At 40.6% G+C, this 18,312-nt stretch overlaps 1 protein-coding gene across 2 annotated transcripts in view; it reads right to left on the bottom strand.

Moving 5' to 3' along the window:
- Positions 1-17,953, bottom strand: part of LOC124881531 (estrogen-related receptor gamma-like) — a 50,515-nt gene extending 32,562 nt beyond the window's left edge. Inside the window, exon 1 of one of the 2 annotated variants that reach the window (XM_047387125.1) lies at positions 17,789-17,953. Coding sequence is in view for 1 of the 2 variants with exons in the window: in XM_047387124.1 (XP_047243080.1) it covers positions 5,001-5,056 (56 nt within the window). In the remaining variant the exon portion in view is untranslated. Of the gene's footprint in view, positions 1-5,000; positions 5,386-17,788 lie in introns of those variants that run through there. The other variant, XM_047387124.1, reaches the window with a different exon arrangement.
- Positions 17,954-18,312: the final 359 nt, after the last annotated feature.

Below are 18,312 nucleotides of genomic sequence, written 5' to 3'. Positions count from 1 at the left end.
ACGACCATAATTAAGACCACTATTGGGACGGTTTACTCATCTATTCTCCAAACTGTGTCTGATTGACTCCATCAATCCTCCCTCCCAATTTCCAATCCACTTTGAAGACTATAAAAACAGCACAGAGAAGAGGAATCTGTTGCTGACTGTCCATCACAGGTGTCCAATTGGACATGCATCACAGGGGTGTGTGTTGATGCTTTGCTTTTATAATGAAACAGTCTATCAGTTTGGCAGATTACTAACTTACAACACCACATAACCCATCAACATTGCAGCTTCAATAGCCCAGCACAAAACGAATAAATCAACTTGAGTGTCAATGGGCATTATGAGTTATCATCCCTTTTGTGCCCCAGTATCTAAAACAACACAAGCTGCACCTATGTAACAATTAGGGATGGGCACCTTTCACATTTGAACCAATACAGTATCGATATCCGATACATGGGAATCGGTATCGGTACTCAACGGTACCAATTTTTGGCACTTTTGTGTGTGTTTATGTGGTTATAAATGTCAGTCAGTCATTTTCTACCGCTTCTTCCATAGTGGGTCACGGGGAAGCTGGTGCCTATCTCCAGCAGTACAGGTCCTTCTCAAACAATTAGCATATTGTGATAAAGTTCATTATTTTCTATAATGTAATGATGAAAATTTAACATTCATATATTTTAGATTCATTGCACACTAACTGAAATATTTCAGGTCTTTCATTGTCTTAATATGGATGATTTTGGCATACAGCTCATGAAAACCCAAAATTCCTATCTCACAAAATTAGCATATCATTAAAAGGGTCTCTAAACGAGCTATGAACCTAATCATCTGAATCAACGAGTTAACTCTAAACACCTGCAAAAGATTCCTGAGGCCTTTAAAACTCCCAGCCTGGTTCATCACTCAAAACCCCAATCATGGGTAAGACTGCCAACCTGACTGCGGTCCAGAAGGCTACTATTGACACCCTCAAGCAAGAGGGTAAGACACAGAAAGACATTTCTGAACGAATAGGCTGTTCCCAGAGTGCTGTATCAAGGCACCTCAGTGGGAAGTCTGTGGGAAGGAAAAAGTGTGGCAGAAAACGCTGCACAACGAGAAGAGGTGACCGGACCCTGAGGAAGATTGTGGAGAAGGGCCGATTCCAGACCTTGGGGGACCTACGGAACCAGTGGACTGAGTCTGGAGTAGAAACATCCAGAGCCACCGTGCACAGGCGTGTGCAGGAAATGGGCTACAGGTGCCGCATTCCCCAGTCCTGGGCTACAGAGAAGCAGCACTGGACTGTTGCTCATCCAAAGTACTTTTTTCGGATGAAAGCAAATTCTGCATGTCTTTCGGAAATCAAGGTGCCAGAGTCTGGAGGAAGACTGGGGAGAAGGAAATGCCAAAATGCCAGAAGTCCAGTGTCAAGTACCCACAGTCAGTGATGGTCTGGGGTGCCGTGTCAGCTGCTGGTGTTGGTCCACTGTGTTTTATCAAGGGCAGGGTCAATGCAGCTAGCTATCAGGAGATTTTGGAGCACTTCATGCTTCCATCTGCTGAAAAGATTTATGGAGATGAAGATTTCATTTTTCAGCACGACCTGGCACCTGCTCACAGTGCCAAAACCACTGGTAAATGGTTTACTGACCATGGTATCACTGTGCTCAATTGGCCTGCCAACTCTCCTGACCTGAACCCCATAGAGAATCTGTGGGATATTGTGAAGAGAACGTTGAGAGACTCAAGACCCAACACTCTGGATGAGCTAAAGGCCGCTATCGAAGCATCCTGGGCCTCCATAAGACCTCAGTGCCACAGGCTGATTGCCTCCATGCCACGCCGCATTGAAGCAGTCATTTCTGCAAAAGGATTCCCGACCAAGTGTTCAGCGCATAACTGTACATGATTATTTGAAGGTTGACGTTTTTTGTATTAAAAACACTTTTCTTTTATTGGTCGGATGAAATATGCTAATTTTGTGAGATAGGAATTTTGGGTTTTCATGAGCTGTATGCCAAAATCATCCGTATTACGACAATGAAAGACCTGAAATATTCCAGTTAGTGTGCAATGAATCTAAAATATATGAATGTTAAATTTTCATCATGACATTATGGAAAATAATTAACTTTATCACAATATGCTAATTATTTGAGAAGGACCTGTATATGGGCAGGAGGCGTACACCCGCCGCTAACGGATGCAGGCCTGTTAACGGTAACAAATGCAGGAGTTGTAGCCGTAGATCTGAGGCTGATGAATATTGTACACTCTTCACCCTTGAGAAAAATCTTGCGCTTAGCCAGGTGCTTCATCAGATTAGAAGTGTTCCCGCCGCTGGCCTTGCACTTCCGAGTCACAAATTTTGCAGCGACCAATGGAATTCGGTTGGTACCTATAAACGTACGGAATTCAGTACCCATCCCTAGTAACAAAGGATAAAATGCAGCGTGAAATGAAAAGAGATGCAGGCAGGAAGAGGGAGTGTGAAAAAGCTAGACAGAAAGAGAGAGGGGCAGTCCTGTGGCTCATTAACCTGGGAGGGAAGAGGGAGTTGAGAGAAGAGAGGGCAACACTTTCTGTCTAATGAGCAGAGCCATAATACAGAAAATGGCCCACTGGAGGAGAAAAAGGAGTGTTCGAGGGAAGAAATAGATAAAATAAGAGGGAAGTTATTAAAATAAAATAGGAAAAGATTCCGAAACTAATAAAACTCTAAATATCTGAAATCCAGCTATATCCCAGGACATGTTGCGCATCTGTTCTGCTCAATCTCTAAGTCCACAGAGAGGTGATTTAGGTCACTGGGGTCTCAGTAGTGTTTTTTTTTGGCCCTACTAATGATCCAGAGATGAGCGGGGATAAGTGACACCCTCAGCCAACCGTAAGAGCCTTACACAAGCTTTGGATGAATCCACGAGATGAGGCACTTGAGGCTGGATCCTCGGACCTGCAGGTTCTGGAGATGGATGCAGGAAGTAGGGGTGATCTGCAGCTGTCATCGCCCTCCTTCCGGTTTCTTTATCTGATTGCTTGTGTCACATGCAATCAGCCAACCTGCGTGTCCACATGTCTTCCCGTCTCTCTCTGTCTTTCATCTAATTGTCTTTTCTTCTCTGCTGCCGGCGGAAGGTTAATTTCAATCGGGAAACGCTTGCTGCTGAAATCTGCAGAGTGATTATGCCGCGGCTGATAAAAGCGGAATTGTGATGATAATAGATGTGTCTTTTTTTCCTTTTTTTAAATGATTACAGAAATTTTGGACAATCAAAAAGCAAGTCTGTGGTGGGTAATTGAACAGCTGCTTTAAACAGATTTTTCCAAACTGTCTTTGCTTTTTCTGTCTTAAAATCTTCTGCTAGAAATGAACTGAACTTTCCACAACAGAAAAAAATGGAGTGAACTACCTCTCAAAAACAATAATCGATAAGAATAAACTGCAGCTGCATAATACCCGAAACCTCAATTGCAATGTTAATGTTTGCAATGACAAAGGCTTTTATATTTATATTTCAAGTACCATGTATTCACTCTCTGGGTTTCAGTATATAATACATACACACTGCATGTATATACACACACACACACACACACACACGCTGAAAGAGACGATACATTCAATATTAAAATGAAAAACCTTTTACTGTTAATTAAAGAAAACAATTTAATTTCATTTAATTTAATATTGAAAATATTCTTGAGATGCTATTCATATTATTTTTTTACCTTAATAGAGCTTAAATAAGTAGTTATTAGCTTAGACACTGTTTAAAAAAAAATAAATAAAACTGACTAAATAAAGGTTGTATGAGGCTCTAAACAGGATTTCATTAGGTAGGCTTCATAACTGATTGGGGGAAATTAACAGACCTTGATCTCTGGTTAATTGTTTGGTGCATCTCTATTATCAAGAAAATTGCACATCTTGTGTTACTCCTACGGGCCCGTTTACTGATACAGATTTATTACTCCTACATTTGTAGAGTTGGCTACTGACTATTCAGCCCCTCTTGAGCCACCCCTGCTAGTGTAGGGACCCAAAGCAACTGCCTAGTTTTCTTATGCCTTGATCCTTCTTTGCAGACTACCAATCATCAACTTGTCTACGGTAAAGTACAGGCAATTTTATCTGATTGTTAGTAAACTCAAAAAAGGGCATCAAATTTGGCCAGTGTGTTTATAGACCAAAAATGGTCGGGGTTGTTAGTTTTGAAGGAATAAAATCAGATTTTTAAATATTTAACCAATCAGAGTCTATCAAGTGAAAATGAGATTTGTACACCTGACTTTAACGCTAATTATAGAGCTCTTGCTGCATGTCTTGCCTTGTAGGCTATTGTTGCAAATTTACCACAAACTGACGCATAGCCAAGGAGGCGCTTGTATCCCAGTACTGACTCTTGATGCATATTCTACACATACCCAGGATTGTATTGGAAACCCTTTGCTGCCATCTAGCAGTCAGAGTTACACCCAAATATGCCATATTTTGCCAATATGTATACTAAATACTTAGATTTATATCTATTGTATGTGCGGTACTCAAAATAGAATGTGTTTGACAGTAAAAAAAATATACACTTTTTTATGCGAATACATTTTGGCAGTAACAACTGCTTAGTTCGCTTATGTCATGGTTGGCCTCTGCAGGCTACCAATCTTATATCTACAACATTTTAAAGATACTTAATAGTTGAGAAACCTTATAGCCTCACAGGTAGTAAAATTATAAAAAGCTTAATATGATTTACAATTTCTGTGGTTGAAATCAGAGAAACTGGATTTAGTGCGTAAAAATACTCTTAATCAAAAAAACAAGTGATTGGCAGTGATGTATTATAATTTAAATTGGCTACTTTAAGATAAATAAATACCCTAAAGTTACTTGATACACAGGCGCGTTTAAGTAATGTAAAAAATTAGAATAAAATTTTTTTTTTATAAAATAATGTCCACTTAACCTGCTCAGTACTTTCAGCCCAAAACCGGGCACAGTATAATGAGAAGGTACTTACTCTGTGTCAGAGTTGTAGCTGAAACACTCGGGAAGGTAGAGGTCGACTAAATCCATGTGCGCTCTGCTACCATATCCCGGATAAAATGATTAAAAAAACAAATGTTCCGTTGTCTTTCTCTGTTTACTGAACACCTCTCAAAGCCTAAGCTACACCTGCCCTTCAGCTGTTTCTTAATTTACAGTTTTCTGGCCAAGGACCTTTTTGTCTCCATCTACTGCCCTCTCCTCTGCCGTGTCGCCCTCTGCCCGCTCATTGTCCGCCTGTCTTTCCGTCACTCTCACTTCTCACCGAACCGATCTTTGTAGTCCGGACGGACTGTTGCGACTGACTGCAAGCTGTGTCTGTCCGAAGCGGCCACTCCATCGGACATCTGATTGGCTGCTCTCTAAGCCAATCAGCAGCGCTCATTGCCGCTGGGGCAGGTGGATGTGATTGATGTGGTGTGCCTATTTAACAGGTTTAAGCTGTCAGTGTGGGAGCTTCGATTACAATTCATCAGGCGCAGAAATAAATCCACTTCTCCTTTAATTTTTGTTTTTGTTTTAAAGGTTTTCTGTTAGTTTCAGAACAGAACAAACAATGCTAATATATATATATATATATATAATTCACAATTTATATTTTTAAAGTTTTTCAATGCAGGTCAGTTTTAAAGAGAGGCTGGGTGTAATATCTGGATTGGCGGATAAATTCCTTTACAGTTGAATAACTAATAAATTACTTATGTGTTTGCTCTCAGACAGATTATAAATTAAATTAAATTGTTAAAGGTGACTACAGCAAATACATATGATATACATTTAGGTATTTAGTTTGTAAATAATCTAAATTAGGCATAATTGGACATATCTAACCACTAAATGACAGGAAAGTGTTCAATATAATTCTTGGTATGTCTCATGGTGTCTTCTCTTTGTACTACAAAATCGGACTTTCAGAATTCCCAGGCGGAAAAAGAACAACAACACCCCTTGAAGTTGGGATTTCAACCGGGAAAGTTGGAGGTTAAAGAGCAACCTGAGTTTTGATTGGGTGTTGTGCACATATAGAAAGTAGTGAAAGCTCCTGGCATAGAGTGTTCCTAATAACGGGTTGTGCCTCACTTAGCCAGTGGGACACAGTAACTGCTAGATATCCAATGGATGTTGGTAACAGTGAAAAAGACAGAGTGAGCTCTGTTTACTTCTCTAAAGATCCTGCTTTGCTGTAAAATGCTTAAGATTTAGGAAAGAAAATGGGTAAATAGGGCAGATTTCTCCTCACCCACCAAAAAAGTCTCCCTGTTTGAAGTAGCAGTCTCTGAGCCAAATAAACAACAAACTGTGTATCAGCATTTTGACTTTTCTTCCAACCACAACACGGCCAATACAACACGTTTTTGTTGGGAGAAAACTATAACTGTGAAAAGCTCCATAGGGTTTGACCATGAGTTGAAATAATGTTAAAACAGCTGCATTACTGTAGTGTAAACAATGTACATGCAAAACATGGACTGATTATAAGCAGAAAAACGAGACTTTCAGCTCCTTCCATTCACTGCTGCTGTGTTTTACACAGACCATGGTAATACAAAGTATCGGACCAGAATTTACAACTTTTATCTCAATGCAGCAAAAATTTTGGTTTTTTAATTTTTTATTTTTGTCACATGAGGTCAGTTGCCACTGTGGCAAGTTGCAGGCAGACTGGACTTGCCACAGATTACTGTTTACTTCCTGACTAGGGTGCGTTCTTTTTTTCTGACTTCCTCTTCCACAAATCAGCAAATAAATCTTAATGTTATGAACATATATTTAAGCTGGAGATTCAGCTATCACTAGTTTACTCTATGACCATTGTAGTATGGATAGATTTGAGAGTTCGGTGTTATAATGTCATCACAGTTTTGCAACTTTTGGCTGTATGCTTTGTGCTTGACTTTTGTCCTTAAAGCCTTTTAACTTATTTTTTCTTGATTTCTGACATGGAAAAGAAAGCAAATATTTTGAGCTGCAAATGTGAACATAGCTGAAAAAAAAAACTATCATCCAAGTACAATTAAAGATTTAAATGAAGCAAAATGTAAAAAGTTTTCCACAGAGACAGCATATAAACAAACATATGGACATCCACATACCAAACCACATTAACTTAAATTATACTTAAGCCTAGAACTGACTTACCAGCTACAGCTCTTTTATCTGAGATAATCAGCTATGGCTTGGTGCCTAACATGATGCCTTTCTCCTTTCACTCACAAAGCACACGTGCAAACTAAATGGGAGGCAGAGAGTTGGCAGAGTCCAGCAAGCACAAAGATCAGCAGGCGCAACATAAAGCAGCATTTTTACAGCGCAAGTCACTACTAACAGTAAAAAAAAAAAGTGTAAAATAAGTTGGTATCGCTTAAAATGCAAAGAAAAAGATGTTAGATTTAAAACTGCAAACACAAATTTTAAAACTATAATTAGGGGAAAAAAAACATAATTAAATCATGTAATTAGCCTGAACCAGGAGCAGCATTCCAATCCATACGCAGAAAAGTGTTTTTGTTGCATTCCAACATCAAAATTATACTTTAAATCCAGATTTATTCCACTTTCTTGTGAATTGACATTTAATGGTGCATTCAGTTCGACCATGATTTCAGCAAATTCTTTGCCTCATTCGTGTGCTGTCGCTCGCCTGACATTTCGCCAGCAAATTATGTGGCCAGCGGCCGCTGAAAAAAATGTTTTTGGCATCTGCATACAAATCAGGAAAAATCTTGTGTATCACTTAAAATCAATTCAATATAGCATAGGGATGAATTACAGACATATGTTAGTTTCTGATCCCAATGGAGTTAACCTCTATAAGGAACATCAAAATGTCATCTTGAAAGAATATTAAGCCAATAATCCATGCAGCCCTAACTCAGATAGATGTCAGGAAACCTGACATGACCTGCTTGCTTCAGTTTCCTTCACATTTCGTTTGAAAAAAGGCTGGAGCTTTGAACTTTGTTTTTCAAGTCCAAAAACAACAAGTGATGTTACTGTCATCATTCTTTTTATTAGAATTCGCTATTCAGTATTGGGCAACAATCGTTGCTAATATGCAGCCAAATATATCCAAACTGTCATGCTACCACCCCCATGCTTCACATGGGACAAGATTCTGTGCTGCAGCATTGCTTTGTATCCAAACGAAAACTACTAACTTAGACCAGAAACTTCTAGTTTTGCTACCAGACCTTTAGACTTTATAGAGCAATTCTTCACCTATTTTTCTTTATTAGTGTTTGATGTTTTCAGGAGGGGAAGGCCTGGTTTTATTGTTAATATTTTGTAGATATCTGTCTCATTTTAGGTGAGTTTTTCTTTCTTTTTTTTTTTACCATGTCCTGTCCGGCAGAGTATCGCTCAATTGTTGTCTGAGTGCCAAGAAATTGCCCAATAGATTTACTTTCACAAGTAGAGCATCACAGCTAATGCTTTAAAGCTCTGCTTGATATTTATAAAAGAAACTTTATTATAAACTTCTTTGGGAATATTTCAATTGTTACAGACACGGAGACTGAAATGAAAAGGAAAACAGAAGCTTGAAAAAGAGAGAGACGGGGCAAAAGGGAAAAAGGGGAGAAAAGAAGGAAAGAGTGGAGGAGAGAAAGAAGGATGAAGAGAATAAAAGATTACACCCTGCTTGCTTATACACCTGCAGCTGTTTTTTGTTTTTTTTTAACAAAATAGTGGTAATTCTGAATGTAAAATGTACTTAGTGAGAGGTGCAGCCCAAAATAGAACATCTGTGTATCTGTCAACACCTGAAGCTCAACACCTGTGAGTATGGGTGTGGACGCGCTTTGTATACAAGGTTTCTCCACAAACATATGCAATAGGGAGTTTGAGGACCCACAGGCCTGCCCCATGGTCCCTGGAAGGACACTGAGGAGATCCGAGCCACAGGCATCCAAAGGCCCCCCACAGCACAGGATCCCCAGGAGAACCACCGCCGGGACTACCGCAACCCCCCCAGAGAAGAGCAGTGGAGAGTCCCAGGGGAACCACCCAGCAGCAACAATGCAGAAGCCCCAGAGAGCCGCAGCGACGAGCCCACAGGCCCCGCCGGCAGCCTTCCACGCCCGAGCAGATCCAGACATGGACCCAGAGACCCAACACCCCGGGACACACCACCCCCCAAGCAGAGGCCCGACAGAGCCCAGGGGGCCAGGCCCCGGCAAGCAGCCACCGGGAGTGAGCCAGCCCACACCAAAGCACCCAGCTGCGGACACCGAGAACCACAAGTACACCAGCGGCCAGAGACTCCAACCACCGGCAGGTAGTGTGGCGGGGAGGAAATAGGCCCCCCATAAGATGGGTGGGCCTAAGCTGATCCAGGAGAGGGAGCAGTCCAAGACCCAACCCGTCACAAAAAAAAAAAAACAGGCACTCACAGTCACAATCACCCACTCCCACCCTCTTGCATACACATGAGATCACTCGCACCCAACGTAAAGACAAACAACAATGGACGTCATACACTCACTCACACTCCCCATGCATACTCTATACTCCCAGGTCCAGGCGCTGGTACCCCCTATAGGGACAACCAGCCCTCGGACCCAGGAGGTGGTCACCCTTTCTCCTGGGGCAGAGACAGGCAGACAGCGCCGGCACCACCCAGACCTGGGCGGCCCCGGCCCGGAACCCAGTCCCCAACAACCCCCATCCACCTCCGGAGAGGGGGCTATGTACAAAAGAGGGGTCCACATGGCCCAAACCAGCCCGCCAACCAGAGCCGCCCCAGGACGGAGCAGTCCCGACCCCCCAATGGGCTCCGATCCCAACCCCATGAGCCTCCCACCCCCAGTGAACCTCAACATGAAGTTCCCCACAGGGCCACCCCCAACAAGGACACCCATATCGTACACATGCCCCCGAACCCAAATGCGGGAAAGGTGAGTTTTTCTTTAATATCCTTAGGGGCACTTTGCAACCTTTCTAACCAAATGAGCATTAACCTCCATTTAGGAACTTCTCAGAAATCTCCATATTTAGGCCATAAAACACTTCCAAGACATGAGATTTGACACTCAGGCCTAGGGTGGGATCTTGTAATTTAGACATGATGCCACCTGCTTTTGCCTCCTTTGTTTATGCTTCTAATTTACTTTTGATAACTTCTATAATCTTGGAGTCATGTGATCAATTTGAAGAAGCTCTGCAGAATGTTCTAACGGTTTTGCAAACTTTCAGACACATCTGTAAGCAACAGAGTGTCTTTCTCTTGATAGTGTCTGCCAATCTCTTCGTCTCTGGTCAACCTGATGCCATGCTCTGAGGTTACTCCACAGGAATGAAATCACCTCTGCTAATCTGTTCCTGAGATAAAGGTCGGACAGCAGACTGCGGACTTTATCTCATTATGCACCCACCTAACCGAAAAAATCATGGTAGCTACATGCACACAGATACTGGAAATCAAATATGGGTATAGTGCATTACGAAAGTGTTAATACTCAGGTCCTTTTCGTATTTTTGTATTACATTCTGTGTATTTTGTTAGGATTTGATGTGACAGACAAAAATAAAGCAGTGCATAACTGAGAAGTGGTGTGCATTTATATTCACCCCCATTGGTCAATACTTTACAGAACAACTTTCTGCTGCAGTTACAGTAAAACGTCTATTAAATTATGTATTTACCAACTTTGAAGAGATTAGATAGACTGCGTGTAATTAGAATTTTTTTAAGTTTTTCGCAAATTCTCAAATTAATTTTGGTCTGGACTTTGACTGGGCCATTCTTACGCAGAAATCTAAACCAGTTCATTGTAGATCTGGCTGCCTCTTTACGATTGTTCTGCTGAAAGTGCATCTCTGCCTTGCCCCCAAGTCCTTTGCAGCCTCTAATAGGTTTTTTTTCTCGAGTTGCCTAGTATTTAGCGCCATCCATCTTCCTACCTCTGACCAACTTTCCTGTCCCGGCTGAAAAAAAGCATACCCCACAGCATGATACTGCCGCTGCCATGTTTTAGAATTGGGAGGATGTGTTCAGGGTGATAAATTACAAATTACTGTGCAGTGCTAGTTTTCTAGCACTGCACAGTAATTTAAATGTAATCCAAAATGTTTTAATTTTGGTCTCATCTGACAAGAGCACCTTCTCTCATGTTTGCTTTGTTCTCTACCTGGCTTATAGCTTTCTTGAATTGGCTTCCATGATATATTTGTCTTCCAATTTGCAGTTATGCACTGCTTTGTGTTGGTCTATCACTTAAAATCTCAGTAATATACAAAAAAGTGCGTGGTTTTAAAATGACAAAATATGAAAAACATTAATGGATATGATTAGTGTAGATCCAAACACAAACGAGTGACAACCATAGAGGAGAAAAGAGAGGAACATTGATTGTTTGTTTTTATTTGAGTCGTAAACTACAACAAGACTGGCATTATTAGAGTGTGATGATAAAATCTACAACAGTAAATTGTATCACATAAAAATCATCTTGCAAGAACTTCTCTTCTGTAAAGCCTTTTTAAAACTTTAATTTGACATTAAAAGAAAGTGGCATTTATCTTCTCAGAGGCTATTATCATCTATGATCATGCTGTTCATTTATATACTGTTATGCAGTGGAAATAAACACATGGACTGAACTTATGACAGATTCATTATATTGTTAGCCTCTGATTTATTTGCTTTGTCAAAATACTTGAGTTTCACCTACACAACAGTAGGGAATTTTAACAACTATGTAAGAGGAAGAACTCATCCAATCAGGCTTTCATTTTTCCATTGACCTCTTTATAAATGGGTGACACAAGATAACAGATTTCCTTATTTTAGTTTAATAAATGTCATTAAAATAAATTAGGGCCAGTTTTCAAAATTATTTATGAAAAACTGAGGTGGAATCAAGCGAGTTTGACTCTGATGACTCTCCCAAGTGATTATAGACACTGCTGCAGAAGATGAAGCAGAAGCATACGCTGAGGGTAACAAGGACTGTCTTTTAAAATTTTAAAAGGTCTGTTTTTATTCCTGGTCTGATTGGTTGCTGGGTTAATTGGTAGGATTGGCATCATTATAAGTCTGTTTACCTGGGTATAATTTCCAGTAAAATTAGCAGTGATGAGGTGGTTCTTCAGGAAACATGATAAGGATGCAATGTATTAATCAAACCATATCCTTTTTATAAAAATTGGCTTGAAATGATACCTCAAGATCAATTTAATGAAATCTGCCAATTCTAGCCTACTGTGATCCTCTTTAAAATCTTTCATTTGTTTTACTGCTGGCAGACATTCGTCATCCAGTCCATTAAGTGTTCCCAGGTACAGCTTAAACACTATCCCACAGCCATACAGGACACATACAAGACATTTAAAGAAGGAATTTGATTTAAAACATAAAAATAAAGAAAAAAAGAAAAACATAAAAGGAGGTCATATGCGATGTCATCAGATGCATATGCAAGTGGAAGCTTGCTTTTTGGATTTAATGCTAATTCATTTAATGTTAATTAAATAATGTTTGCTGAAAAAACTACTCTAGACAAATAAAAAAAATACCATGACATGTTATTTTGTAGGTGACAAAATATCTAAAGTGATCAGTAAACGTTTGACTTGTAACTTTAAAAAGATACTCAGACTGTATAATTTAGAGGGGAATAAAAACCCAAACCTGGCAAAAAAGAAGAAAAGAATTAAAAGAAATCACACAGAATATATCACAAACTTTGTTTCATGGATTTCAACATGAATGGAAGCAGAAACCAACACCGACCCACTGTAAATGCAACAAATGAAAGTCAACGTGGATAGCTGCTGCTAGACATCAAAAATATTTTTACACTGAGGCTGAGCTGAAGACAGAAGCTCGATTCCAGCTCTGGAGGGAAGCTGTCTGTAACAGGGCACCCAGCTGGCAGCTATTGACCCCACACACCAGATGCATACACTTCTATCTGCAGAAAACGGGAAAGTGTGTGTCTGTGTTTTACCCTTTTGTCCCTCATTCTGTAAACTCACAGCCACCGAATCTCATCCTCCGGGGACAGCTGTCGCATTTACTTCAAAACCCGGACAGTCACTCAGCCCCCACCACACACTTTGGCATTAGCCTCCAATCTACAGAGTGTAATCTGCTTAGTTTATATCTGACTCTTAGCCATCTATCAATTACCAGGACGGTGGGAATGACTACTGTCACTGTGGCCAACACCACTGTTCCGCTGCACCAACACAGCCCCTCAGACTGTGTTGAATATGTCTTGAAAGCATAGAGAGATGCAGAAAAGTAGGAGGTCAAGTCAATTTATTTATATGGCAGATTTAAAAACAGCAAGAGCTGACCGAAGTGCTGTACAACTTGTAGAGTGTCAAAACAAAGAATGACATCAGTTTAGACAGATTTAAAAGCCAGTGAATAAAAATTGAGTTTTAAATGAGTTTTTAATATATCAAATGTAGGAGAGATCCAAATGTGCAAAGGGCAGTCAGGAAGAAAATAAACAAACAGGTTATTCTGTGAGAATTGACAATATCATGAATCTATAGGGTTTTCTGTTTGGTGTCTCTAAATAGATGGATTGGAGGCAAATGAGCCACAAACCGGCCGACGGATGAGAACTTGGATCCGGATCGGTTTCATATTGATCTGTGGCACTGATCTAGACCTAGATCTCCCTTGCTCACACACACATAGACGGCAGAAACCCTAGAAACCCTCTGAGAGGAGCCTAAAAAAACAAAACCACAGAAATGCCACACAGAGCTGCTGGGACCTGCTGCTGCTTCTCCACAGTGGGTCAATGGTCCTCAAATGGTTTTCCCTTATCTGTAGATCATACAGTCTCACTGCAGAGGAAATGCTGGGAAACGTATATGCACGGGAAGGCTTTCAGGCAGGGAGGATCTCACGTGGAGAAATTTAAGCTCATTTAATAAATATCTGAGACCAGAAAACACACTGATGAATCATTTTCAGCTGCAGGCTCCTTTTGTAATAACTTTACTGGATTGCCCCCTGGTGGAGAAATGCTTTGTATTAAAGCACAAAACAAGTGCAGCTTGATTACAAATAATGATTCACCGGAGCTGAAAGTTAACTCTTAGCTCTGTCCTGCGATCCGACCATATTACCTCTGGCAGGTGCCCATCTGGAGGCCTTCAGGGGAATTAGTCTATGTTACCAAGCTTCTCCTAACAACATAATATGGATTATGTCAGCAAACACCCTACATATTCTCAACAAGCAGAATTGGATTAAATGGTCATCATCTGGTCACCTTCTTTTGACCATTTACAGCATATGGTGGAAGCAATTGGAAGTCTGAAATCTGGTCTGGATCTTTTGCCATCATGTAATTATTATAAGATACATGTTGATGCATTATAAAAACACATGGCACACGTACCATTTTTAAAACCACAGTACATTCAAGTTAATTATTAGGACACTTCAACAGCCCCTGTGTTTTACCCCCACAGTACTATGAATAAAAAATATAAAATAACACATAGGAGTATCACACCAGGTGCAACCGATTAGAGCATTGTTACTCAGAATTTTAAAGGTTTGCCTACTATAAAACTTTACTTTGATGTGCTCCAAACTTCTGTCTCAAAACAATATGACATCAGTCATTCCTCTGTACTGAAAATAGTTTCCAAGTGGAAGATTTTCAGAATAATTGCCAGCATACCCAGGTCTAGCTGTCCAAGCAAGTTCAACCTGAAAGCAGACCACCAGATACTAAAAGAAGTCTCAAAAACCCCTAAATGTCATCACTGGAACTAAAGCAGGCTCTTACTACTGTTAATATGAAAGTACCGGTACATACCTGTATAAAACAAAAGGATACCAACCCATGTTTTAGGGACACTTTGCTGCAGCAGGACTTGGCCAGATGACGATCATAGAATCATGAATACTATCGTGTATCAGAGGTTGGCTGAGAAAAATGTAAAATCAACTGTAAAGAACTAAAGCAGAACTGGACCCTGCAACATAACAATGACCCCAGACATACCACTAAATCCATCAAGGTCTAGCTCAGGATTAAGAAATAGAAAGTCCTGATCCAAGTCAGAGCCCAGATCCTAATCTCACTGAGATGAATGTAGGGTGACTTCAAACAAACTGTTCATGAAAGTTACATGAAAGTTTCATGAAGGTTACCCTTTCAAACATACGAAATGTTTGAGGGGGTAACCTTCCTCAGATGGATGTCAGAGACTGAAATATAGCTAGAAGATATGGGAGAAAACAAATACTCCATATCACCCTGAACATAGCATCCCCACGGGAAACATGTTAGTGGCAGCGTCATGCAGTGGGGATGCTTTTCTCCAGTAGGAACAGGGGAACTATACACAGTTGATGAGAAGATTGATGGAGCTACATATAGGCAATCATGGAAGAAACCCTGTTTGAGGCTTTGAAAGACTGTGGTTCACCATGCTCAGCCCCGTGTTGAGAAAGATGGCACCTCTGTCAGGCTTCTGCTACTCTGTCAGGGTGTCACAGCTTTTTGGCTTTGGTACAAGTAAAGTCTAACTAAAAATAATGTTTAAAAATATCTAAATAAAAAATAAAACCTGTAAATATAGTACTTACAGTTGACAAGACAATACCAGAGTGTTGGTTTCTTGCACATTTATCAGAGCAGCTTTTTCACCCCTGCACCTGGTTCACAGATTCCTCCCAGGTGAGGAGCCACCAATGCAGGTCCAACACGCACACAGAATTCTGGGAGTCAGCACCACACACATTTATTGCTGATGTCAGGAACTCTTACAGACACTTTCACACACCCGCACTCACACAGAGACACTGCACGCTCTCTCTCTAACTCATCATATCACTTTTATCTCCACAGGTGGGAAATTTAGCCCTCTGGCTCAGAGTCAGCATGTCATGGCTGCACGAGTCAACACAAAACACACAGAGACAGAATAAAATAGGGCTACTTCGGCTTTATGCATCCAGCCTCTGGCTTTATCTCCATCTGGCCATCTTTTTAAGGGCCAAACACATACTGTCAGCAGCTCCGAAGGTCAGGTTTTGGTGGGTATTGTCCTGCTCCAAAACAAAACTATTAAAAAGTAAATCTAGATAAATTAGAAAATCATTGAAAAGTTCATTAATTTCCAGGAATCAGTTCAAAAAGTGAAACTCATAAATTGTTTCATTACACATAGTGATACAAAGTGTTTTTGCTAAGAGATAATAAAAATCCAAATTAAATTCTAAGAAAATTATAATATTACATAAAACCAATGAAAAATAATCTGGAATACAGAGATGTCAGCAAACTGAAAAATATGTCAAGACCAAGTACTTGATACTTGGTCTTGACTCTTCTTTCATTTGGATTTCTGAGCAACAGTCCAGTCTTTCTCTTTAGTCCAAGTAAGACACTTCTGACATTTATTCAGGGACAGCTTAATACAGGGAATGTAACAGTTGTAGCTTATGTCATGGATACATCTATGTGGGGTGGCTCTTGAAGCACTGATTCCAAGTTTCTTGTCTATCCCCCAAACTCCTGAATAGGCTTTACTTCACAAACTTATCAGTCACAATCAGGCTGGAGGTATCCCTGTTGCCTGTTCATCCTTTTTGTAAACCATACTTTTTCCTTCCACTAAACCTTCCACCAATATGCGTGGAATATATCCCTGTGAACAGCTAGCTTCTTTGACAATGATCTCTTTTGGTTTACCCTCTTTGTAGTCGGTGTCAGTGACTGTCTGGTGGGTAACTCTCAAATCAGTGGTCTTCCCCATGATTATGTAGGTCATAACTTGACTATAACATCACAATCCTGTGATTTTATTTAAGGAAACAAAATATTGTCCTTGAAGTAATATTCTTATTTTCACAAAACATATTTTTTGTTTTCTTTTAGCTCTAAGCCATAATCATGAAAATGAAAAGCAATAAATACTTAAAATATATCACTTTATATGTAAATAAATCCATATATTATACAAGTTTCACTTTTTTTATTAATAAGATAAATAAATTCACTTTTTTGAAGATATAAAACTTTTTTGGACATACCTTTTTCCTTCAACCACTTCTGATTTGTTCTTTCTGTCCCTGCTTCTCTGTCTTCTCTGTCATCATTTGATCCAGCAGATACTTCAAGGTGTACCACTGGGATGTTTCAGCTTGCGGTGAAATGTAACACCTGCCCTTGCTTCTTCCTTATGTCCCCTCTTCAGGGTGCTCTATCAGTGACCCCCACCTTCTAGTCATCCTCTCACCCAGTTAGCCTGCCCAGCATGGCCTACTGATTCCCAGCCAGACCAAAGGTACACCAGTCAAAACTGAATTATCTGCGAGATTATGTAGAATGACTTCCAATTATTTATGCATAACTATTGATCCATCAACAGAAACCGAGAGGAGGAAGAGAAGACGTTCTGGACAGTAATGTTTACTGACAGCCTTTTTTCAGATACAGCACACACGAACAAATGCTGCTGCAGATGTGCTCAGCAGCTGAATAATTTCCTGAAGTGCTTACAAAGTCATCCATGAAGGTTTTAAATGAAGTGTGGATGTCATAAAAAGGTAGAGTTCACATGGGTTCAGAGCAGATATTTACCTGCACACACAAAAACAAACACACACACACACACACACACACACACACACACACACGTCCGTTTCCGCTCAAAGACCACACCGGACTGTTTCTAAGCAGACAAGAGCAAAAAAAAGACATCAGTACACTGGCTGCAAAGGCAATAAAACCTGCTTCTTCTGGTTTGCTCATCTTACAGCTTCTGTTCAGTACTCACTGTCAGTTTCATCCACTGGCTGGTCGGCTGGTCAGTGGTTCTGCTTTCCAGCTGCAGTCAGTCAGTCTCAAGGACAAACACTCCAGCTCTCCTTGCCTCCGGTCTCTGTAGCTCAGCGATGCAGCGGTGTGCACACAAATTCATAAACACACACACACACAGATTTCCCCCTCTCCCTCTTTCCTTCATCTCAGCATCTCACTCAGATTCAGTGCTGAGTTCACCTGCTCCAGCTCGCTCACAGGGGAGTCCTGAGTGAGCATATCAGACAGAAAGTGTGTCTAAGGGAGAGAGGGAGGGAGGACCCAGCTGAACCCCCTTAAATCTGGGGTGTACCGATGGGCAGAGGGCACACAGAGCTCCCTGCATTCCTGTAGATACAGAGGAAGCTTTTATGTTACAGCCATGCAAAAGATGAGAAGAAGGATGCAGTTGATTCTTGCATCATATTTTAAGCAATGATGAGTCAGCATGTGTTAATAGAGCTGGAAGTATTGAGGGGGGAGAAAGGATGTGGGGGGTTC

The sequence above is a fragment of the Girardinichthys multiradiatus genome, chromosome 15 (genome assembly GCF_021462225.1).
Source record: "Girardinichthys multiradiatus isolate DD_20200921_A chromosome 15, DD_fGirMul_XY1, whole genome shotgun sequence".
Taxonomy (NCBI): Eukaryota; Metazoa; Chordata; class Actinopteri; order Cyprinodontiformes; family Goodeidae; genus Girardinichthys; species Girardinichthys multiradiatus.
This window is presented reverse-complemented; position numbering and strand designations above follow the sequence as displayed.